The sequence below is a fragment of the Triplophysa dalaica genome, chromosome 8, assembly GCF_015846415.1.
Source record: "Triplophysa dalaica isolate WHDGS20190420 chromosome 8, ASM1584641v1, whole genome shotgun sequence".
NCBI lineage: Eukaryota > Metazoa > Chordata > Actinopteri > Cypriniformes > Nemacheilidae > Triplophysa > Triplophysa dalaica.
The window spans coordinates 12,911,759-12,935,604 of NC_079549.1; the positions used below are offsets into that span (position 1 = coordinate 12,911,759).

General features: G+C 37.0%; 1 protein-coding gene across 7 annotated transcripts in view; it reads left to right on the plus strand.

Annotated features, from left to right (window-relative positions):
* The window catches only part of lrch1 (leucine-rich repeats and calponin homology (CH) domain containing 1), a 42,225-nt gene extending 20,019 nt beyond the window's left edge, over window positions 1–22,206 (plus strand). The window contains exons 5-21 of one of the 7 annotated variants that reach the window (XM_056754130.1): window positions 388–524; window positions 601–731; window positions 1,982–2,069; window positions 3,521–3,626; window positions 4,117–4,199; window positions 5,078–5,145; window positions 6,113–6,175; window positions 8,759–8,836; window positions 8,972–9,008; window positions 10,100–10,213; window positions 10,956–11,012; window positions 11,165–11,234; window positions 11,978–12,091; window positions 14,398–14,507; window positions 15,215–15,352; window positions 15,470–15,547; window positions 18,335–19,104. In XM_056754130.1, coding sequence (XP_056610108.1) covers window positions 388–524; window positions 601–731; window positions 1,982–2,069; window positions 3,521–3,626; window positions 4,117–4,199; window positions 5,078–5,145; window positions 6,113–6,175; window positions 8,759–8,836; window positions 8,972–9,008; window positions 10,100–10,213; window positions 10,956–11,012; window positions 11,165–11,234; window positions 11,978–12,091; window positions 14,398–14,507; window positions 15,215–15,352; window positions 15,470–15,547; window positions 18,335–18,616 — 1,754 coding nt within the window. In that variant the 3' untranslated portion in view covers window positions 18,617–19,104. Of the gene's footprint in view, window positions 1–387; window positions 525–600; window positions 732–1,981; window positions 2,070–3,520; window positions 3,627–4,113; window positions 4,200–5,077; window positions 5,146–6,112; window positions 6,176–8,758; window positions 8,837–8,971; window positions 9,009–10,099; window positions 10,214–10,955; window positions 11,013–11,164; window positions 11,235–11,977; window positions 12,092–14,397; window positions 14,508–15,214; window positions 15,353–15,469; window positions 15,548–18,334; window positions 19,105–21,096 lie in introns of those variants that run through there. The other 6 variants (XM_056754129.1, XM_056754133.1, XM_056754132.1 and 3 more) reach the window with 6 other exon arrangements.
* The last annotated feature ends 1,640 nt before the right edge of the window (window positions 22,207–23,846 follow it).

Below are 23,846 nucleotides of genomic sequence, written 5' to 3' on the forward strand. Positions count from 1 at the left end.
TTTTTGTTGTACCGCCCTGAGCTGTTTACACATTTGAACAATGACAATAACTATTACTTTACTTTTTTATTGGGCAGTTTGTAATGCTTAGTTTGTTCTGTCCATGTAGCTCAGTCGTTCTGATACATGCTTGATTGAATGAGCTTTGTTGAGAATTTCTTGTAGATTTTTTTTTTTCACTTTAATGTGTGTGAGTGGGCATATACTTGGCTACAGTTTGGGGACAAAACTGTTTATGAAAGCGAGCTCATTTTGACAAATCCTCTTTTATGTTGCTGCGTATGTTTTCCAAAATGCGTATGTTTTTTCAGTCAACCAGTAGAGCTATTCAACACAAAGTCCCAACCGTGATAGAAAACCAAATGTGTCATTGTGTGTTTGTTTTAGATTTAGCAGATCTACCTCTGGTCAAGTTTGACTTCTCCTGTAATAAAGTTTCAACTATTCCTGTCTGCTATCGAAAAATGACCCAACTACAGTCACTACACCTCGAGAACAATCCACTTCAGAGTCCTCCAGCACAGGTAACACACACACGACAATTGTTTCATATCTCAGATGTCTCACAGCTGCCGCTGACATGAACTCTAATGCTTTCAGATCTGCATGAAGGGTAAGATTCATATATTTAAATACCTCGCCATGGAGGCGTGTCGCAGCGACAAGATGGCTGACGCCCTGTACCTGCCCGTAACGGACCGCCTCAGCTTGACACGGCCCACCAATGGGAGGTCAGTTCTCGGGACTATTAATCACATTTACTTGACAAATAAAATCAGAAAAGGCAAACAAAATATTCCAGGACTGTCAGTCTTTTTGTATCCATGTATGAAAAAAGACTTTTTTGGAGGCCTAACTGGAAGGTTCCAATTATTTTTCAGAATTAAAAAAGTTACTAAATTATAAGTGCCTTCCAAACACTTCTGCTCTATTCTAGGGCATTTTGTAGTATGAATAGTGTGAGTAGTGCATTCACGTTGAAAATTCTCAACAAAGAAGTGCACTTTAAGTACCCGTATGATGCACTTTTTCAACCCAAAATATGAAGTGTGGAACTATGGACATTTAACGCACTTTCGCTTACGTAGCGGACGGGAGGCGGGGCTATCGGATGCTGCTCGAGCAAAACTTTCTTGCAGAGTGATAAAACTGATGATGACTAAAGTATAGCAGGGCAAAACAGATGAAAACTACAATAAATGTACAATGCACAAATAGATTTTTATTCACACACATTGTGCCGCACGATTGACGTCATTTGCGCTCATCTAAGAAACCATACACACTTCCGGGTAGAATAAAAACGTTAAGTATTCCATTTGGGACGATACTTCCCTTCTAAAATATAGACACTACATGGGTGAGTGCATAGTGCATAGTGTATAGTATGTCATTTGGGACACCGCATTAAGGTGACAGACAGCACTATTATAAACATCTTCATCTACATCTTCATCCTCATCAACCTGCTTAGTAGCAATGTCTGATATTAAATGAATATCTTGTCATAGGAAAATTGCAAAATTTGTCTAAATAATAACAATATGATATTTTTAACCAAATTAAGCAGCCCTAGATGGCTGTTTAAATGACCTGAATGTGGAATACAGTGTGGAATCACAGAAAAATCCAGGTCGTGTGTATATGTGTGTGTGTGTCTTGCCTGTCATTATTATCCTTATCTCAAGAGAATCCTTTTAATAGACTGTGGGGGGGTCACTCTTTAAAGAGAGAGAGAGGGAGCAAGACCAGAAGAATTATTTGCTTTTTTTCATGAAAGAGCTAAGCTTCTACCTCTCTCTCTCTTTCCGTCTGTCTCTCTCTGTTCTACATGACCCTTGTTAACGTCTAAACGTCTAAACTTCTTTCTCTCTGGCTTTCTCTCTCTCTATCTCTCTCTATCTCTCTCTCTCTCTCTCTCTCTCTCTCTCTCTCTCTATCTCTCTATCTCCCTCACACCCCCTCTGTCTGTCTGTCTCAGCATTGAGGACATAGATCAGCACAAGAAACTTGACAGTGATTCTGGGGTAGGCAGTGACAACGGAGACAAGCGCCTCTCGGCTACTGAGGTCAGTGTTTGTCTTACTTTTATTTTGTTGTTTTAAGCAGTTGTTTTTGCTTAAAGCAATTTTCAATTCAATTTTCACTATTAGAACAGAGCACAAATGGTTTAGGGACAAAGATGTCATGAATGTTTGCTTTAGCTGACCGTTATAATGTAATACTTGCTGTGATGGCCACATTGGTTTGTAGTTTAACCAAACATTGAGTGGTAAGGTGATGAAAAGATTAACTAAAAAAGTGACATTTGTTGTAACCATCCTTGACCACAATATGACTAGATCAGTTTGTCAGTGACTTGGTTATTCTGTCGGTTCTTCTTTGCCCTACTCACACGGAAGTTTTTTTATTTGTTTTATTAAACATTAAAGTGATAGTTCACCCAAAAGGAAAATTCAGTCATCATTTATTCACCCACGTGTCATCTCAAACCGGTATGAGTCTTTTCTTCCGCAGAACACAAGAGAAGGTATTTTGAAGAACATTAGTAACCGAACAGCAGTGGCACCCATTTACGGCTATTGTATGGACACAAAACCAATGCAAGTGGGTGCCATCACTGTTCGGTTACCAACATTCTTGAAAATATCATATATTTTTGTTCTGCATTTATAAGAAAATCATACAGGTTTAAATTAACCAGAGCGTGAGTAAATGATGAAAGAATTTTCATTTTTGGGTGAACTATCACTTTAAATATAATCTGATTGTTTTTTTACTGTGAATTTATTTAGTGAGGCAGAAATGTTTTCACTTTGTTATGATGGTGAAAATTTTGGAAAGAAATAATTATAGCACTAGCTAATTTTCATTGGTTGTTGAGGTTGTATTTTGGACTTTGTGTGTGTGTGCAGGATTGTCACCACTACCGGTGAAACATTTTGGGCACTTGACTACAATGTTTCTCATTATTAAAAAGAAAATTTAAGATCTGAAGGTGTATGCTTAAATGTCTGAAATTTAAGAAATGGATGGGTTTGACTGAATAATGAAGAAAGATCAGTCAATAAGAGCACAGAATAGATCAGAACTCCTTTAATATTGATTAAAAAGCATCTCCGGATGAGACCTCAGGAAGCTGCTTGATAAAATGACAAGGAAACATTTCTACAAATTCTAGTCAAAAAGTAAAAATGTTTTGTTACAATATAAATCCCATAGTTTCCTTTGTTTAATTTCTTTATTGATGAGTTTATTAATATTCCAAAATGTGGAAAAAAATAAACAAATAAGTGAGATAGTGTCTCAAATGTTTTGACGTGTAGTGTGTACTGAGGGTCCAATTTGAAATATCTTTGCAGATACTGTATACTGTGGCTTGTGATTGGTATTTTCTCATTTGTAAAAATGTTTGTAAAGGTTATTCTGTAGTAAATCAAATTGATTGTATATATTATGTAAGAAGCACTATGTCAAAGATTGCCATGTAAATTTGTATTTTTGCGTGTGTGTGTTCCAGCCATCAGATGAAGACAGTCTCAGCTTAAATGTGCCCATGACCAACATCACAGAAGAGGAAGGCTTGAGCAAAGACGACTCTAGTGAACACATCAGCGACCTGACAGGTGCCTCTCCCACAAACACACAAACACACACACACACACACACACACACATTCCACTGTGTGTGCGCGCTCAGGAAATTAAAGGCCTTTAAAGAAAAACATCCTCGTGCTGGGCTGACACAACATTAGAGTGATACTGTGGATGGCAGATTGGTTTATTTAGCAGCCTGTAAGTGTGTGCGAGTCAGGTTAAACCCAGGGGAGGGTCCGGGTCAGGAAGTGTTGATACTGGATGGGAAGTCTGTGTCAGCACATGAGGAGAATTGATGAAGGAAGAGATGAAAACTGAACACATTTCAGGAAGAAAGGAAAAGTGTATGTGTGTGCTGCTAAATTGATGCAAGAGATGTTTGTGTATCCTAGCGCTTGTGCGGTTCATGGATTGAGAAATGTACACCCGTTTTAATACAGTTTCATGTTTATTAAGACAATATAATAATTAAGCACAGTTTTTGTGTTACCAATGTGTGATGGTGTGTAACCTGTAGCAGACAGAAGTTCATCGGAATCCCTTAAAGAACAGCTGGGCTACAGACACTCCACCCTGAGCTCACCGTTCATCAGCTACATCAAGGTACAAGTTTTGTGATTGTCTGTCAGAGATGTTTGTGGTTAGAGTAGGATTTCCTGGATCTACCTGGAACACAGTGAATGTTGAACTAGTTTACATCTGTTTCATGCCAATTGGCATGGCAGTTATTTTCCATTTCATCTTTCTTGAAGTAAAATGGAGACAATTATTCACTCATCCTAATGGCATTCCATATCTGCATGACTGATTTTCTTCTCTGAAACTCTTTGGTTTTTCAACTGTATCTTGCTTTGCCTTTGCCCCATACTTTCATTACAGTACAGTATATACAACTTTTTGTTTATAAAAGTAGTTTTTATCTATTCTCAAAGATTTATGAGAAAAGGTCCCACTTTATTTTCTTTTTTGACATGTTTGTGCTGCTTTTCTTCTTTTCGTGTAAAATTGTCTGTTTCTCATTATAGTTCTAGTTTATGATCACAAAACTAGCTGTTCTAGTTTATTGCAAGTCCTGGCCAAAGTATTTTAAATTTTCCTTTGTTCGTCAGAATGTTAATCTTCATTCCTCACTGTTTGATTTTCTATATTTGCACATGTTTCTTCTTTCTATTCTTTTCTTGTCATCCTTTCTGCCCCTTTCTTGCACTTCAGATTTCTGTGTGCCAGTTACTGTTCGTTAATCTGATAACATCACATTGCATCATGGGATTGGTATGACAGCAGGCAGTGTTTATTTGGGCATGAGCAGTTCTCTTGTGAAGCAGTCAGTGTCTAAAGGAACATTGTGTGTGTGAGTGTGTCTGGAACAGACGGTGTCAGATCTGCTCAATGGTGAATTACGGCAGGCAGGCCTTTAGTCTGTGGTCACATGATGAAGTGTGCAGCTGGAGTTGATGTGTGGTGTTTGTGTGTATTTGAAGAGTCGCAGTGCTGACTTTGATGAGCCACTCAGGATAGAGGAAGACGGCAACTGGACTTCAGAACAAACGTATGTCTTCTGTACATTTCACATGTTTTATACATATGTCTGTGTCCATCTGTGTCTGGCTATTTATTTTGTGTTCTTACTTCATCTGACAGGGCTCAAAGTGATACTTCACCCAAAAGTGAAAATTCTGTCATAATTTACTCACCTTCGAGTTCTTCCAAATGCGTATACATTTCTTCGTTCTGATGAACAAAGAGAAATATATTTGGAATAATGCTTAAAACCAAACAGTTCTCAACATCCTTCGACTCCAATAGTGGGAAAAATTGCTTTATACTTTTTTTGGTTCTTTGGTTCACACAAAAGAAGACATTTTGAAGAATGTAGGACAGCAATCAGTTCTGGGACACGTTTGACTACCACTGTTTTTTTCCTACAATGGTAGTCAATGGGTGTTTAGATACGTTTAGTTATAAGCATTTTCCCAAATATATTTCTCTGTGTTCAGAACAAAGATATGTATACAGATTTAGAACAACTCGAAGGTGAGTAAATGATGAGAGATTTTTCATTCTGTGTGAATTATCCCTTTAACATAAAGGATGGGTCAGTGACTACACAGTCACTACATGATGTTAATTTATCAAATACGTTTATTAAATACATTTTTATAGAATGAATGCAAATGAAATCATTTATTTATAGAAATTGTATATTAAAATTTGTAGTGTTAAAAGTTTAATTGACAATTTTCATTTTATGTTTCATGATGTTTCCCATTGTTTTCCTGTCGAAACGTTTTTGGGATTATATGACATTTAGAGCTTTTTTTAAGGAATGTTTAATGAAAAATAGGAATATTTAATTCTTTGGAATATGTTGCTAAAACAATCTTTTTGTCATATTTGTGACCGGCAAGTACAATTGAAAGCTACAGCCCCAAATAGTCCAGCAGAAAAAAATATTGAGCTGTGACTCAATAAGATCTCCAGTTAAACCTTACAGAATGTGCCACTGTGTTCAACAGGTCAAAGGTCAACATGATCAACCAGCTGAAGGAGGCTGTGGAGATGCTACAGGATCCTAACAGGTAGATCAACAGGTCAAACATCTTAGCTGATGTATGGACTGTTTCTGTGGCGTAACATAGTGATGACGGGCCCTAGTGCAGGCTATTTTGACAGGCATCCTGGGTTGTGAAGCATATACAAACACACAGCGCTCATCTCTAGAAGGGGACCCATATAAGCGCATGTGTGTGTCAAATCTACTTCATTTAAACCAACTAAAATAAAATATCTTATCCAAAAATTGAAGTAGACTTAAGACATGTATTCAAGAAATGTATTAAAAACAGAACGACGTAGCTATTGATTTGATAGTTATTGGTTAGTATGTTCCGAGTTGTTTTTAGAAAGGTGTGATGTATGCTGCAGCTCGGTGGAGACCTGCGATAAAAGAGCAACGAGCTGTCTCCATTCTTCCGTTATTAGTTTTAAGGATCCAGGAATGTATGCTCCACTACGACTGGTATTCACATCTGCTTTTAAAAACACAAATTTGTGGTCTGTCATGTACAAATTTCGACTGACACTCCCACTGTGCATTACTGGTACGTCTGTGCTTCGAAGACCCGTCAACTGGAAGTAATTGAATATATCCTCAGTTGATATATCAGGCCACTTCATCCTCCCACTGTGTAATACAGGGTGTAAAAAATATTAACCAGAGCTGTTTTAAAACTGTTTTCCGCCGGCTAATAATATGGAAGTCTCAAAACAAAACGGAAGTAGGTCACATCGTTTACTTCCGCAGTTAAATATGAGGTGGACACAATCACCAGACCTGCCAACCTGCACGCATTTTGCGTAGCATGTACGCATTTTGACCTCAAAGTACGCTGGTACGATTTGTCACTCTTAACTACGCAAAAACCTGATGGCGGCTGCGTGCAGTATAAAGAAGCAACAGAAAAATGGAACCAATCATCAAATATCCAATCATAGCACGGAGTTCTTCCCCCCAAAAGAAAGCGGCGATGATTGACATGTCCTATGGCCTATCTATCAATAACAAGAGTCAGCAAATCGGCAGAACCACAAAATCCTGCGTGATCCCCTTCCACCCACACGTTCTGACGCATTGTTTTAAACGAAGAGTCAAGACGTCTTCTGAGCTCTAGGGTAAATGGATCGGGTGGATGTGGAAAGTTGAAATATTGAATTGGCTTAATCCTATGCAGTCGATTATCTCGCGGGCTCATTTGATAACGTGCACATTCCCGGAAGATGCGCTAACATTACTTCTGGTTTATAAATGAGCTCTCACGAAAAGTTACCATGATTTTACAAAGTACAATAGGTACTGATTGCGCTGGTGGATTCTCACACTTAATAACGTGCACTTATATTTGCGAGAGAGCATCAAGTTTTGGTCTCATAAACGGCGTGCCAGCACCGCTCTCTTTCAGAAAATGGGATCCGCCTGACAGCGGAGCGGATTGAATGCGGAGAGCGCTCAGAGAGCGGAGCGCTCTGCAAAATCGAGCTCTCGATAATTGTCAATAAAATAAAATGTCCTATGCAAACTTTTGAGATTATTTATTTATTCAAGTTTATAATTATTAAAGTAGATTATGGCAGGCCAGGAAGTGCATGTGTGCAGCATAGAAAGTTACCGAGAGGTGTTTGTGCGTGAGTGTGTGCATGACTTGCAGCAAAAAAGGACATCATGCGGTGACACAGACAGGGAGGGAGAAAGCAGCATACCACCTAAAAAAATTAAACGAGCCCATGGAATATATGAAATTTTATTACATGAGAAAACATTCCCTTTGCTTTTTAACAAACAAAAAACGAGCCATATAATTCTATCTTTATTAGATAAATAGATCCAAAATACTTGTTTTGGCTCTGTAAAAGCTGTACTTTTCATGATATGTATAACACTGCATAACAGCGGAGAAAATTAAAAAATCTTATCTTATTAATGCTTATTATGAATGTCAGAAAAACTTTTTAAAAATAATATTTTATTATTTTTTAGCATATTTAGTAGAGATATGTGAGACTAGTTTACTAAATTGTACAAAGCAGTCAAGAGCAAGTGCCACTGCAAGTAAAAAGTAAATGATTGGTTCACACCGAGGGTATCTCACTGAATATTATTTACTCACACAATATACACAAATATTTCTTACATTTAAATATCTGTGTTCAATAATAAAAGTAATTTTAAAGAATGTGACTGCAACGCTTTTTTCACAACCAATATGTTATATGTTAAAAACCTGTTTTCTGTCTATTTGGCTGATGGTTCTCAAAAAAATATTCCAAGGTTGACAGGTCTGCAATCACTGATGATCATCTTTGGTTTTAATGAGAAAAAAAATGTACGAGGGTGAATTAGAACCCCAAAACTTAGAAAGGTTTTGCAAAAAAGACCACCAAGGCACACAAGCATTGCTTTCTTTTATTATGTTTTTAATATTTATATAAATATAGTCATTAGTCACTTCATCGCCAGGGGCCAGCTTGCGATATAGGCAAGACCTGCGTGCGCTGCCGGGCCCTCGGCCTCACGGCCCAAGTGCGGCTGCACTGTCTGTTCTTACACCACTGGACTGTTTCTAACTCTTGTTTTCTTGACTGCTTTAAAACTGATTTGTGTGCAGGGTGAACATGAACTCCGCTGATCTGCCGGGTATTAGGCTCTACCCTGTGGAGATGGTTAATGTAGAAGAGTCACTCAAGTAAGTCACAACTGTCCCTCAATCTTATCTGCTGGTAAAGTCACAATCATATTTTTCACACCATGTTTGGTAATGTGAACTTCACTTACTTTGCTTTGTTTCTCTTCTTTCTATACTTGTTTTCTGTCTTTGCAGTGGACAAGAGAGTGATGAGGGTCAGATGACATCTAAGGTAAACCCTCATCCATGTGTTTGTGTGCCTGTGTGTGTCTGTAGCTGTTCAATCCTTTCAATCTTCATTGATGAGCCAGTTTTACTACAAGCAATGTTCCCCCTAAGCTCACGGAATGCAGATTTAAAAACATCTATAGATTTCTTAAATAGAAACTGAATAAATGGACTGTGTTACAACTAGAGTTCATTCTATTGATTGAATATGAAAATGTTGTGTGGAAGTGATATATAATTCCCATTTGGAGACAGTAGGACATCAGGGATCTTTTAGTTAGTGTAAAAAAGTAATCTTCACAAAATAAGTTATCTTGTCTTTTAAAGTCTGGAGAAAACCTATAAGATTAGATTAGATTTTATATTTCATTATATTGTATTATATATTATACTATACATTAAAATATCACAATATAGTTTTCATTTTAATAAATGTGCAAGCCTTAATTTGATCTTCATTGTATATTATAAACGGTTTTCTTGTGTAAGAGTTAAAGATAGAAATAAATGACATGTTCCAGAACAAAAATGAGAGGGAACATTGTTTACAGGGGGCCTTCCAGGCTGCCCAGTCATACTGGTTCCTCTGAACTTCTGGTTCACTTCCTTTTGTGGTGCTGTTGTGGATCGCAGTGTTCTCCAAACATCTTCTGAGATCCGTGGGCTATTGTTGAAGGGTCGACCCTTTTACCTAAACTGCACCAAATTATGCAGTTGTCCACTCACAGTAGCCTTTCTGATCCCAGATCAGCACTGTTGTGCCGTGCTGTCTGAAGTGGTTTGGTTGTGTAGTTTGTTTGTGTGTCGTGTAGTCTTTGCTGTGTTGTGGTCTTATTTGACTAGATTAAGCTATTATCATTTGAATATTGACTATTAATAACGGATACTGTTTTTAACGCAGTGAGTGTTCATAGACAGCAGTCACTGTGACATTTATGGGTTTTTATTTTTAGCCGATTGTTTGCATTTAGCCTGAGAGTTTGTGTTATAGTTACAGGAAATACAATTTCAGTTTAACTCCCAGGGCTGTTTTCTTACTGGTTTGGTTGGTTAGCTGTAGTGTGCTGATGTTAAGGGCAGTAATTGTCATTGAAGGCAGCTCCTGGAGAATGCTGGGAGTTCCAGAGGAAGAGACAGTACATTCTAGAACGGGCCCGACTCGAGGCCCAGCTCGCATGCCAGCAGTATGCCCTGCACATGGCACAACAGGTAACACAGCAACCTAGCCCTGCCATCCAACCTACAAATGCTCCTTTGGAAACTTGTACAGGTCACGATGTGTCGACTGGAGTTGATCCGTCTGAAATGTTTCAACATTGGATGTGAATGCATTTGTTATGTGTGCTTTGTGCCAAATGTACCATAACAGGGCTACAGAATCACATTTATGCATTTGGCAGGCGCTTTTATCCAAAGCGACTTACATTGCTTTATCCTATACATTTATACATAGGTATGTGCAATCCCCTGCGATCGAACCCACAACTTTGGGTTGTTAACGCAATGCTCTTACCACTGAGCTACAGGAAAGCTAAAAAGAATCACATATTTGATGTTTTCGCTGTGTTGGCCTCATTCCTGTTGTAAACTTACGGTTTATGTTTGTGTGATATCGGTGGTTTTTGACGCATTTCTGTTTGTTTTACTGTGTTTGTAGTGCATTGGTCCATAACAAATATAACTTCCATGCGCTCATAAATTCCCAATATAGGTTTGGCAGAAATTCAAGTTAACACAAGGGTTGAGAATCAAGCTTTTGTCTTTCTTGACCATTTAGAGGAGAACAAAACAGAAACAAACCGTTAGAAACAGCGAAACAAATGAAGCAGCAAATACAAAGAGTGATGTAGGAACAGAAAACAGCGATGCTTTGTTTCACTCTGTATAAAAAGCTGATGTGTTATTGACTTGCATCACCTCAAGAATCACATGACCTGTTTCTCACTCTTAGGGGGACGCGATTGAACAAGATGGAGCAGATGATGGTTCTGAGAATCAAGTCATCAAGGTAAATCATCTTGAGGATTCAGAGTTCACGTTGATCCATATGTTATGTTTTTGTGGAATACAAAAGGAATAGAATTCTCACAGACACCATTGTCAAACAAATAGTTCAGAACTGGTTTAGGGCTAAAAGTGTCGGTTTGTGTCATCTTTCAGAATGAAGACAGCACCCCAGTTTGCAGTCCCACCTTGAGTTCTCCTCCCTTCGGGTTAAAGCCCAGAACAGGTAAGAAATTAACAAACAGGATGCCAATGTGCTGGTTGATGTGCTCTTTCATGAAAATCGGCACATTTCAGAACAAGGAAAGACTAAAGAATGCAGAAATGTTTGTGTGTTAAAATCTTTTTTGGTACAAAAAACAGTCGAACAAAACAGTTTCTGTCGCACATTACAGCCGCACAATATTACAGTCAGACCTCTTTATCCTTTCATAGTACAATTGAATATGACCCCTAGGGCTTCTGTTTTGTTGTCGTTTAGTTTCATGTAGCTTTAGTTGCATTATAGATGCTGCTTGTTGCTTCCCTACTAACATTTAAGCTGCATTATGTGTGTTCTGTTGAAATTTGTGTACCATGAAGTTTTAAAGTTGATAGCAGTCAGCAATAGTCATGCCATATGTACCAGTAATATTAACAGCATGCCAAAACTGGTACTGTGAAATTCTGCTAACATTGAACTTTTTGTTTTTAATCCATTTTCTTTTGCATTGTGCCGCATTTCATTTTGTTTGCCATTTTCTTCTCGTTTTCCCGTTTATTCTCCTCCTTAATTTCCCTCTGCCTGCCTGATCAACCATATGCTTTTCAACACAAATTATTGCTGGTTGTCGTCCTCTGCTTTCCTGACCGATCCCTGAAAATTATGGCTTTTACATGTGGTTTCCTGTTTCTATGGGTTGGCAATGAAAATCTCTTTGGCTACTTCTCATTCTGGCACTGCCCTTTATGTTGCTGCCCTGCGTCCAGCTTCACCCTCTGTGCCCTATTTGGCTCCGCCTTCTCCCCTTCACCTTATACAGGCCCCGCCTACCGATACTGACACACCCCCTAGACCAGCTGAAGGAGACATGCAAAGCAGTGGTAGGTCTGCTCACTACATCACCCAGTGGTGGAATTCGTTTCAAAAGTGTTTTGTTCTTTATTTGGTTCTTATTTCATTCAAGAAAAGTCATTCATTTCAAGAATTCAGAATTTATTCTGATTGTCTTATTTTTTCTTTTCATTGCACTTTTAACAGCTGTGTAGTTGAGTTAGAGAATTTAGGTGCAAAGTAATTAGGATATTCTACGTATAAAACTGGCAAAACATTTTGAATAAGAGTTTTAAAACGTTTCTAGGTTTTAGAAATTCATTTCCGTTAAAAGGTCTTTACAAGATAAAAGTGATAGAGGTGTCGTTCAAGTTGAATTTTTGGGTGGCAGAGTGGCTTTAAACGGAGCTGTGTGTATTTATAGAGCTGCTATTTTGAAGCATTAGATAATGGCCGCAGAGGGAAAATCAGACCTCCATTTAAGTGGAAATGCTTTCAGAAGATGAAAAACTGACAGAATCATATATTCATCATCTTACAATAGAGCAGGTGGAGTGAATAAGAGAGGAAAAGGGAGAGAGCAGTTTGCTAATAAAAAGATGAAAACTAATGGCTAGGATTTAATGTACTAGCAGATCCCATTTTCTGCCTTTCATTTTTATCTTGAGATACACTTAAAATATGTGAAATCCTGCAGAATGGATTTAAAGTCTGAATGAAAAAGAAGTTGCAGTGTTTTTTTCTTGCTAAATGAGATGTATATCTGAGTGAATAGAGCTTCTGGAATGGGGACAAATGTAGGGCGGAGCTTGATTTCGCTCTTCGGAAATGTATTGGATTGTTGGAGGCCTGACTATTAAACAGGCTGAAACATGTCACGGAGAGATGTCGTTTGAAAAGGGAAGTTGATGTTTTTATAAAAGATTCTATTCTAAAAAAATAATGACTTGCATTGGAAAATCTTAAACGCAGCAATATTCCATAAACAAATAAGAATTGTCACTTTAGATTTCATGTTGATAATGGAGTTATTATAAGCAGATAATACAACAACACTCTGAAAGCTGAAAACACTCAAATTAGCCATCGAGTATTTGATAAACGAACATGAGCTGCGTAAAACTCAAATGCTGCTGTGGCAGATTCCATATTGGTCCAAATTATACCTTGTCTTGAAGTATAAAGCGAACAAATTGCTTATAGCAGAACCCACTGTTTGTCAGTTGGTCTTAAAAGTGCTTGTGTTCCTTTAAGAGTGTCTTTTACTTGAGGCGTAAGAGGAAAACTGTGAATTTGTAACTTCCTGATAGACTTTGGAGTGTTTCCTCTTGGATAGAGGTGTGTTGATTTGTATCCGTATGTTGCCTCTGAATGTGCCCTGACTCTGGAACACCCAGTCAGCTCTTTCTCTCTCACAGAGCCACAATGTTTACAATTTGCTGAAGAATCCACTTACCAATTGCTTATTTCTTGTTATTTGTAGTTGGTTCAACATTGAATAAATGACAGAACATTAACAAGAAAATAGGCCTAGCACTTGAAAGTATCTGTTCATCCTTCTCCTCAGTGACACCACAAAAACACACATGCCCTCTAATGCCACTCAAATAACTCAAGCATGTGCTTGTTATGTCACTGTCCCATCATGGCTCAAGCTGAGACCAGAAGAAAGAAATATGTTAGATGTAGCAGAAAGAGCCCTGTGATGTTTCTACTGCATTCTGCAATGTGAAATACTGTCGTCTCCCTTTCATTTTCCTCACAGGATGAGTAGTTATGCAACTACAGAGTCGTTGGAACTGCACTCACATGTTGTATGGAGTGCTGTACTGTTTTACTTCAATAGCTCGCCAACATGTCTAGTGCACCACCTTGTGGTGAAATATTCAATAAGTGAGGCGTTAGATATGTGCTCTGTTTTAAAAACCTAGTAAGGTACCTCAGTAGGGTGCATTGTAAGGCTTCTTTGGGTACGGTCCTCAAACTTTAAAGAAAAAAGGAATATTTTACCCCATTTGATTCTGTGCTTTTAAATGCTGGCATTTTTGCTAGAGCGTGACGTTGTTAACTTGGCAACATGCTAATGTCATACGCTAGTCAAAATGTTTATTTGTTAGGATAGTGTAGTTTCTGTGTTTTAAAATAAAAAATATCAATCAACCTTTAAGGTTGAAAATTGCTTTCCGTACTTTGTATCTTCAGGTTAAATGTTGTGGGTTGTTGCTTATTTGAGGATTTTCAGTCTTGTTTATGAGTGATGGGGCAGCTACAGTAAGAAGAGGAAAAGGCTCTTTTATGTTAAGATTTATGTAATGTTTCTACTGCAGGCTGCTGACGGATCAGTTGTGTGTTACAGTATATTTTAGGACACAAAAGAATCTGGAATCAGCGGATCCTCAGTTCACCATGAGGAGAAAGATGGAGCAACTGAGAGAGGAGCTGGAGCTCACAGAACAACTGCGAGAGGTTATATGGACTTCTTATGTCTATGCCGTTTCACTTCAAAATATTTAAAAAGAAATCTCTCTTAGTCTCTCTCTATATATTCATAGTGCACTGAAACCTTTCTACAGCCGTGGAAAAACATTGAGAGTTATTCAATGGTAATGTGAAAGACTGACAGCATGACAAGAAACATGTGATCAAAATCAGGGAGGAAAATGTTCCTAAATATAGATAAATATGTAAAATATGACGTTGTATTCATTAAAAAGTGAATATGAACTTGTTTTCTTGGCAGTATTTGAGGCCTTAAGAAATACAGAGGATCTTCTTTGTTATTTTGACCTGTTTGTCCAGTTTTCATTTTCTGCAAATAGAAAGAGTATTTTTATTTAAAATTTGGGAGAAAAGTAGTTTACAGAATGTAACAAAAAAATATAGTTTTACATAAACATATACAAATAAATAGGAAATTTAGAATAATTTTTAATTGGTCTCTTAGGTCTCCTAGAAGTTGTATATTATTATTATTCATACTTTATCTCGTTTTACTGTTTTATTCTTTTTGAAAATGTTTTCTATACATATTGTAAAGGTTTTGCGAAACTGAAAAGTGCTATAGAAATAAACTTTATACAGACAAAAACTAAAACCGCACACTTTTGTACTGTACTTGTTTAACTTGTGAAACAGATTTGTATGACAATGTAAACTCATGTTTGTTTTGACAGAGTATTGAAAGCAGATTAAAAGTGATTCTTCCTGAAGATCTGGGTTCATCTCTCATGGACGGGGTCGTGCTCTGTCATCTAGTGAATCACATTCGACCGCGTTCAGTTGGAAGTATCCACGTGCCATCCCCAGCAGTGGTGTGTCTCTGAATCATGTATAGTAAACATTCACTCAAGACTTGAATCCTTAGACTGAAGTGTGCTAACATGAGATTTCTCTCTCTCTCTCTTTTCCTGTGCATCTAAAACCTGCAGCCCAAGCTTAGCATGGCGAAGTGCCGCAGAAACGTTGAAAACTTTCTGGATGCCTGCAGGAAAATGGGAGTCCCTGAGGTGAATAATTACATACTTTTTTATAAATGACTAGAATTCAAATGGTTTTTCAGGACCCACTGTTTCTACAAGTTTTTAGTGATATATTGATAACTTTTGATCAAAATAAGCATTCATTTACTGATCAAGTTAGGGTCCTTAAAAACAAGTCTTAGTGAAATATCATTTAATCTCAGCTGATTTTGAACTGAGTTTTATGAATCTGACACAAAATCACTGTTGCACTGCAGAAAATGCTGTCTTCAAAAATTCACACGTTGACATCTGCTTTGTAACAATGAAAATTGTAAAAAGCGCTATATAAATAAAGTTGAGTTGAGTTGAGACATGTGTAGGCGTATCAGGAGGCTAAAGGCAGATAATTATGAATAATAAAAATGTATCTGTATCTCTCACATATCAATGGTAACTTGCTAAATAAGAAACAATCTTGACCACATTCCATCCCAATTGTATTAATAAGACATTTTGTTATTGACAGACAATATTTCTTATTTTCTTATCACCTTTAGTCCCCTCCCATGTCTAATCCGATTGGTTAAAGCAGCTGAGATTGCCTCACACTGGTCTACGATCACTTTTGCTTTTGAAATGTCCAGCACTCCCAACATTTCATTTTTTTCACACCCTGTTTAAGTTGTATTTTTAAATTTCACATAAATAAGTCTTGATGTTCACATAATATTTGAATGATGCAGTTCTAATGTTCTGGTGGTAGTGTTTTGTTGTAATGTTTGTAGTAAAAATCTGAAACAGGAAGTGCTCCTGGACCAGTGTTGTTTAGATCTTGCTAAATGGTTTATATATTTAGGGGAAAAAAATCAAGTCTGTGAGAAAAATAAATATGGTTTCTGTTTGACTAAAATATATATATATTTAATAATTTTGAACTACAACTATTAACTATATACAAGTAACTCAATATAAATTCAACAAAAATCATTTGTATAGTAAACATAATATCTTAAGACGAGATGAGAATCAATATTTATTTGTGTGTGTGAGTAAGGATGACCACCCGTCCCGCTTTGTACCGCCGTTGTAACGACAGCATTTTCACCCCTTGTCCGGCACGTCACATTGTGAGAAAACGCGACGCATTTTCATCGGTCTGTTTTTTTTTTGTGTCACATTAAGAAACACATTCTTTAACCCGTAAAGCACATGAGACGCTTGTTTGCACCATTGTTAATTTAACTATTTTACAGCGATGTACCAAAAGCAGCATCCTGGTGCACACCACACTCATACAAACGCAATGACTTTTATGCAATGTATGAGAAGACAGCAGTGATTTCAGTCCTCAGGAGGCTGCGGCGGGTGTCAATATGATCGGGTGGCACGCCTCCCATGTAAACTTCCCTAATAAAAACTCTCTAAAACATTGTAAACTGTGTGGGTTTGAAAATGTGTTTAGCCAATAGGTTGTGGTTAGTGTATTAAATCAAAAATATTTGCAAATCATTAAATTCATTATTTAAAAATTATACATTTTAAAAGAGAAACTCTTTTTCATTTATTTGTATGTTCATAATTCCTTTAGTTTTCTCTTTTTGAGAAGATCTTCAAAGTTAAGAGACAGTGAACCTTAAATTGAATTCGCAATTCAATTTTGATATGTTATATAACATTCTATCTTAATTATATTGTAGTTAGAATGGACTAAATAACAAATTATTTTATAAGCTAAAACGTTATTATATCACAGTTTCGTGTTTCATTTCAATGGTGTCCCACATTGTCCCACACGATTGGTTTGTTGGGTGGTGGTCACCCTAGTGTGAGTATGTGAACTGAGTCAGTCAATTTAAAATCCACTGTTTTTAATAGACTCTTCATTCGTATCACTCAAACAGCAACAAAAAAAGTGGTTTGTGTGAACGGTCATATTTTAACATTGCAGTTCTAAATCCATGACCTTTCTCGTAAAACACAAAGGTGATGAACCCAGATGTTGTCTTTCCTTTATGGATTGAGCTTGGTCCAAGCCATTCATAACAGGTTGTTTTGCTTAGCGTCATACAGGAAGCTTCTACATGTTTTGTATCTACAGTACTCTTCATAGCCTGTGTCTGTAAGTAACAGCGGCGTCTGCATGACAGCTAGCTTTGTTCGTACTGTTTGTCTTTCATACTTTCTTAGGCTAGTTTTTCTTAGCTTGTTTTGGTGCTACTTTACAGTAGCGTACCTTGTTTGTTCGGCAGGTCTTGGCAGTAATATATCATATACTGTATGTCATTGTTTTGTTTATTTCTGCAGTGTGGTCTAGATTTTGTGAGTTGTGGTTATGCAGCAGCTGAAGTTTGTCCAGCTTGATATGCTCTGCTTTAGTTGACCGGCTTTGCAGTTCTCTTGCTTTTGAACCTGTTTAATGCTGTAGCTTGACTTGCGCCTGGCATTCAATCATCTCTTCACCTGCTATGCTGACCACCATGTCATCTGTGCATCTGCTAACATCACCTCTCCTGACATTCCTCTTGCTCCCACAGCTGCCCTCTGAAAGAGAGAATAAGCTCGAGTGTTTTAGGCCTTAGAAAGAGAATCGTTCTCAGGAAATTGTGTCATTTGAGCTCAGAGAAGTCTAATCTTTATCACTGGCTTAAGCATATTTCCTTTTTCTTTCTCTGTTGCTGGATGGATGATCTCTTTTCATTCTTCTCATTTTCTTTTTTCTCGCTCTTTGTTTTTCTCTCCATTCATTTCTTCATTATTACTCCATTCCTTTTCATCTTTCTGGTTCTTTTTGGTTTTTATCATTCCCATGTTTTCAATCTCCCTCTTTCTCAGTCCTCTCTCTGTTCGGCTTATGATGTCCTGCAGTGTAACCTGCGGCCAGTCTGGGCCGTGGTCGGCGCCTTGCTCATGCTGGAGAGCACAGAACCAAAGCATAAGGAAGGACAGGTGGAGAGTGACAGGGAGAAAGAGACTGAGGTCAAGAAGCTTATCACTGAGTCCACGCAGACCCCGCCCCCTTCCTGGCAAATATGGGATCTGATTGGCTCCAGTCTGCTACACGTTTTCTGTCTGGTGGTGCTGTTTGTGGCCTACAGCTGGAGTGAATTTAAATAACGTACATGCACAGAAAACAACGGACAACACAATATGTATTGTGAAAGCACATTTTGAATTTGGATGTTTAAGAAAGTTAGTGCTCGGTTGGTGAAGCACATTTAGATGGTAATGAAAGTGTAGTTAAATATTTCAAGACTTGACAGACATCTTGACATATTACATAACACATGAAACACGAATGAAATTTTTATAAGATCAACTTGTGCTTTGTAATGCAGAAACAGATTTTGAAGTATAAATATGCTATTGTAAGTTAGAGGAAGAGTTATTTATTGCCTTGTAAATATATATTTTTGTCCTGGCTAAATACTTATAAGAGGTGCACTGAGCACTTTAAATAGGAATGAAAATGCCACATCTTCACTTCTGTTAAACACAATGCGTAAAGCTAAATTTCAGCAGTCGTAGTATTAAACTGTATTCAACTGTCATACTGTTATTGTTGGTACTTTAAAAACATATTAACAATAAAAGCAGTATATTTATCAGCTTTTGCATGACTAAAGTAATACAAACCCATATGAAATACTTTCCTCCTGTCCAACCTGTATCTTCAGCAAGCAAGCAGACTTTATGTCCGCTTCACAGAAATGCAGAACACAGGCTGGCACAAATGTCAGTTATTACAGCTAAAAAATTGCTTTGCATTGCAGTCTTGTGTGGTGCAGTAAAATCTATGATAATGAACATTAATCATTAGCATAAGGGCTAAATAATCCATTGGCATTCGTTTTCGGTGTTTTAAAAAGTGCAGTCACAAACCAGCACATCTTGCAATATATATATTTCTATCATGTTTATCGGTTATTGTTAAGACTTGTAAAAATCAAAGATCTTGCGCAGTCATTGTAAATTCATACTTGATCCAGAATTCCACATCTTCTGATGAAAGTGTTCTGGATAGGGTTCATGTATCTTTGCTTAGAGAGGAAAGCTGAAGGACATGCAGAGTGAACCATTTTACGGACCAGTATAAATAAATAAAGAAGGGGTTTCATGTATGTGGTCAAACGTTGTTTATTTAAAAATACTAAAACAGATGAAAACAAACCCAGCAAATGTTGCTATTAATAAGTTAACACTGTCGTGGTTGTGTATAATGAACTTAAAGGGCCAGCTCACCTAAAAATGTACATTCGGTCTTCATTCACTCACCCTCAAATTGTTCAAACCTGTAAATATGTCATTGTTCTGTTGAACACAAATGTAGATATTTTGAAGTATGCAGGAAAGCAAACAATTATGCGGGACAATTGACTGCCATCGTTTTTCCCTTCTATTGTAGTCAATAGTGCCCCAGAACTTTATGGATTATAAGCATTCTTCCAAATTTCTCCCTTGCGTTCAGCAGAACAATGAAATTCATACAGATTTGGAACAACATAAGGGTGGGTAAATGATGACAGAAATTTCGTCTTTGGGTGAACTGGCCCTTTAAGTTGCTTTTGGAAAGCATCAGTATGCATTGTAGGATTTCTCTTCAATAGATGATTTTCTCATTTAGAAAATCCTGTGATCGTATTTCAGGTTCTAATATTTATCTCACAAGACAGAATGGTCCTGTTCATCTCCTACCAGATGAAAGGAAGATTTGAAAGCGTGTGAAGGAGCATTTAAATGAGTCTACTGTGATGATGTCACTGAGACCCCTGTAAGCCACATGAGCTCTTGACATCCCCTCTTTGTAAGATACTTTGAACCATATCAGTGTGATCACAGTGGTTGGCCATTATAATTGGTCCTGCTTTCATCTTCCAGTTTGATAAAAGCAATAGTGACGGTGTCAAGGTCCTTGAAAATTGAATAATTGGGAAAGCAGTTCTTAGTCATTCCCCCCCATATGGCTACAAGGGGCAAAACAGTGTTTAAACGTCTTAAAATTTGGCAGCATGGGTCCAAGTGTCTGCTCACGCAAGCTTCTGTCCTCTGATGGTTTCTGTGCTACCAGATGGACTCTTTGACTCTCTTAGTGTTAAATCATGTTTAGTGCTGGACTGTTAATGGACTTTGTAAAGTTTTGTGGTTTTTATGAACTTGTAAATGAAAAAGAATAAATCTAAAGTTTTTCTCACCTATGTGGTTTTATTTTTAAAGTGAATGTTGTCTTGGAAAGTGTGTTTTTATACTTCATGTTCATGCCACTGATAAATGAGGCGAGTCTTTTATTAGTTTTACTAACTGTATTGAGCCACATCATTTTGAATGGTTTTTACTCTATTTGTGAAATTATACCATGTGTAAAAATTGTCATGACTCTTCCATAACCCTTCAAGCCATTGGTGAGTACTCAATAATGTGTCTTAAAATAGATTTTATAGAGTCTGCGCTCACAAAGAGCAATTTCAAGTAAATTGCATAATTATTTATATATATATATATATATATATATATATATATATATACTGTGTATAAAGAGAGATACTATTTTCATTGTCATAACATTCAGTTAATTTCAGTCAATCCCTCTCTTTCTCCAGGATAAATTATGTCTGCCTCATCACATTTTGGAAAAGGGGCTCATCAAAGTTGGCATCACCGTCCAAGCTTTACTAGATGAGACTTCGATCAAACAGACACTCTTCCCATGAGTCGCACACATACACCAGCATATAAACGCACATCTACACAGCTGACACAACACTCTTAACTCCTCTTTTGCCGACTGACCTCCACCAAACGTGTATTTCTATATCTGATCTTCAACTACAGGTAAATGTTAATGTTTTCCATTCTTTAATATATGTAATGTAGACTTAACATTTCCAAGGCCATATTCGTATATGCAACATTAGCTTGAAATTCTTTATTTAATACACTTATATTTATTAAGGCACTAATTAAGAGATGTACACAATTGGAAAAAAAGAATATTTTCTGATAGTTTATATATCTATGTGATGTCTGTTGAGCCTTTATTGGCAGTGCAGTTGTCTGCCGAAGTTTAGTGTAAAACACTCAGTCTCCCAGTGTGTTTCTAAAAGCCTTTATCACTTATTTTTTACACTTTTTGGGAGATATTAGTGTTCAGTCTCAGGGGAGGTGTGGCCTCACTAGTTTCATAAGGTCTTCTTTCTGCTTACCTGTTAGATATGTTTGTGTGTGTTTGTCTGTGCAGTAGAAAGCAAAATTCTACTGTTGTTTTCACTTGTATATGTGTGGTTGTAAGGAGTTCCTTTTTTGAGAGAACGAGAGCACATGTTTGCACTTTTTTATGTATATTTGTTTGTATGTAATGATTTTTTTACTTTGTTTTACTTGTGCGTGTTGCTTAAGTAAGGTTGATGTCCAAAGTTTCAGCTCCAGCCGATTCAGACATGAATCAAACCAATTGCTAAAGCTGGTTTCTCATTGGAGATTATTTGACAGTTGCCAAAACTGTTTTCATGTATCAAACTAATGTTTAAAGACTCGATTCACAAGCATAAGTATAATTTTCACAGGAACTTTTAAGGTTGTAAACTTGGATTTGTAAAGTAATAATGTGCAACGGACAGGACATGATCATTTGATGTGTATGTCTTAATGAGAAAAGCCTATGTTTGAATTTATTGGTTTTCATTTAAATTAAAGCAAATTTAAATTTCTTATATTAATGTCAGCTGATTTTTCATATTACAGCAGTCATCATTCTAAGGCTTCTATAACTCATTTCAGAGGGTGCCTTACATATAATCCAAATACTGATTCTTTCTCAGTGGTGGTTATCTGTATTGTAAAATAACCAAATCTCTCTTTGTATCTTAATAATGTAAATTTACATTATTATACTTTAAGTAATAGGACTAAAATCTGTTCGAAAGGTTTAATGCAGTGCAGGGGTAAATCATATCATAAGAGGTTATAGTTGCGATGTTGTCAGTGAATAATGAAACCAACACGGAAGTAACCAAAACTGCAACTCACCGACTGGCCGCTAGAGGCGTCACGAAAATAGAGCAGAATCTCATTGAGCCCCATTTCAAAATGGCCAACTTTACAGCCTTTTTTTTATTTGGTCTATATAGGTAATTTTGCCCTTCATGACAACTGTGAGGGGGTTTCATTTTTTTATAACTCATCCATTTAGATTATATTAAGCCTTAAAAATCTGCATAATTAAGGGCGTTGCCACTTGAGTGATAGATGTCCTTTTAGCTTTCACATGCACATGTTTTGTGTAGTTTCAGGTAATTTACCTCAAGAGTAAGCTGTAAACCGCTTCAAGCGTTTAAATGTAAACCTCCAATAGGTCGAACTTGGCGGCCGTGGATTGTTTCAGCATCCAAACACCTAAGCTCTACCCACGTCCTGCTTCTTTGCCCATTTTCGATTATCCGGGAGTGACGCGCGATGCCAAGATGGTGACGACCGGCTCCGCCTAATTAAAGCTTCATTTTTCCTCTTTACAACCCATGAGTGACGTCACAGACTCCGTCCATATGTTATACAGTCTATGGTTTTTCTCGTCACACTATATTAATTAATACTGAACCACTGGAGTCGCTTGGACAATTTAACGATGTCTTTAAGCGCTTTGAAGATTGGTTGCGTTGCAATCTAAGGAGGAGTCATAAAGCTTCCAAAATTACCTTCATTTGTGTTTTATGGAAAAATGGTGGTCCTACAGATATTAAAATAATTGAGGGTGAGTAATTAATAGCATAATTTTCATTTTAGGCCGGAGTTACCATTTTATATAAAGATCCTTTTTCGCAGAGCTTTCATCGGAAATAGTTCTGCTTTAATTGTCATCAATGTTTGTGTCCTATAGACATTCACTGCTGTATCTTTGGAGACTTTTTGTTCTTAGTATTGTCCAGTGATATAAAAACACTTTGATTTGATTTTAGGTTTATAGACTAGGCTCATTTACCTACAACATCATTTTTTTGGTGTAAAAACAATTGAAACTACATTGCCCTCCACTACTATTGTCACCCTTGATAAATATGAGAAAAGAAGAATGTAAAAATACATCAGCATTGTTTTTCATATTGATCTTTTATTTAAAATATCTAAAAAAATACATCATTTCATTCAAGTAAAACAATTTGAAGGAGGGGGAATATCACTTGTAAAAATATTCACATGTTTTTCTCTGATACACCCTGACCACAATTATTGGCACCCCAGAAATTCTTATGCGTAAAATATCTCTGAAGTACATTTCTGAGCACATCATGGTGACAAGAAACATGATGTTGTCCAGTCATGACTTCTTATTTAAAAGGAGAATACTATTAAGTAA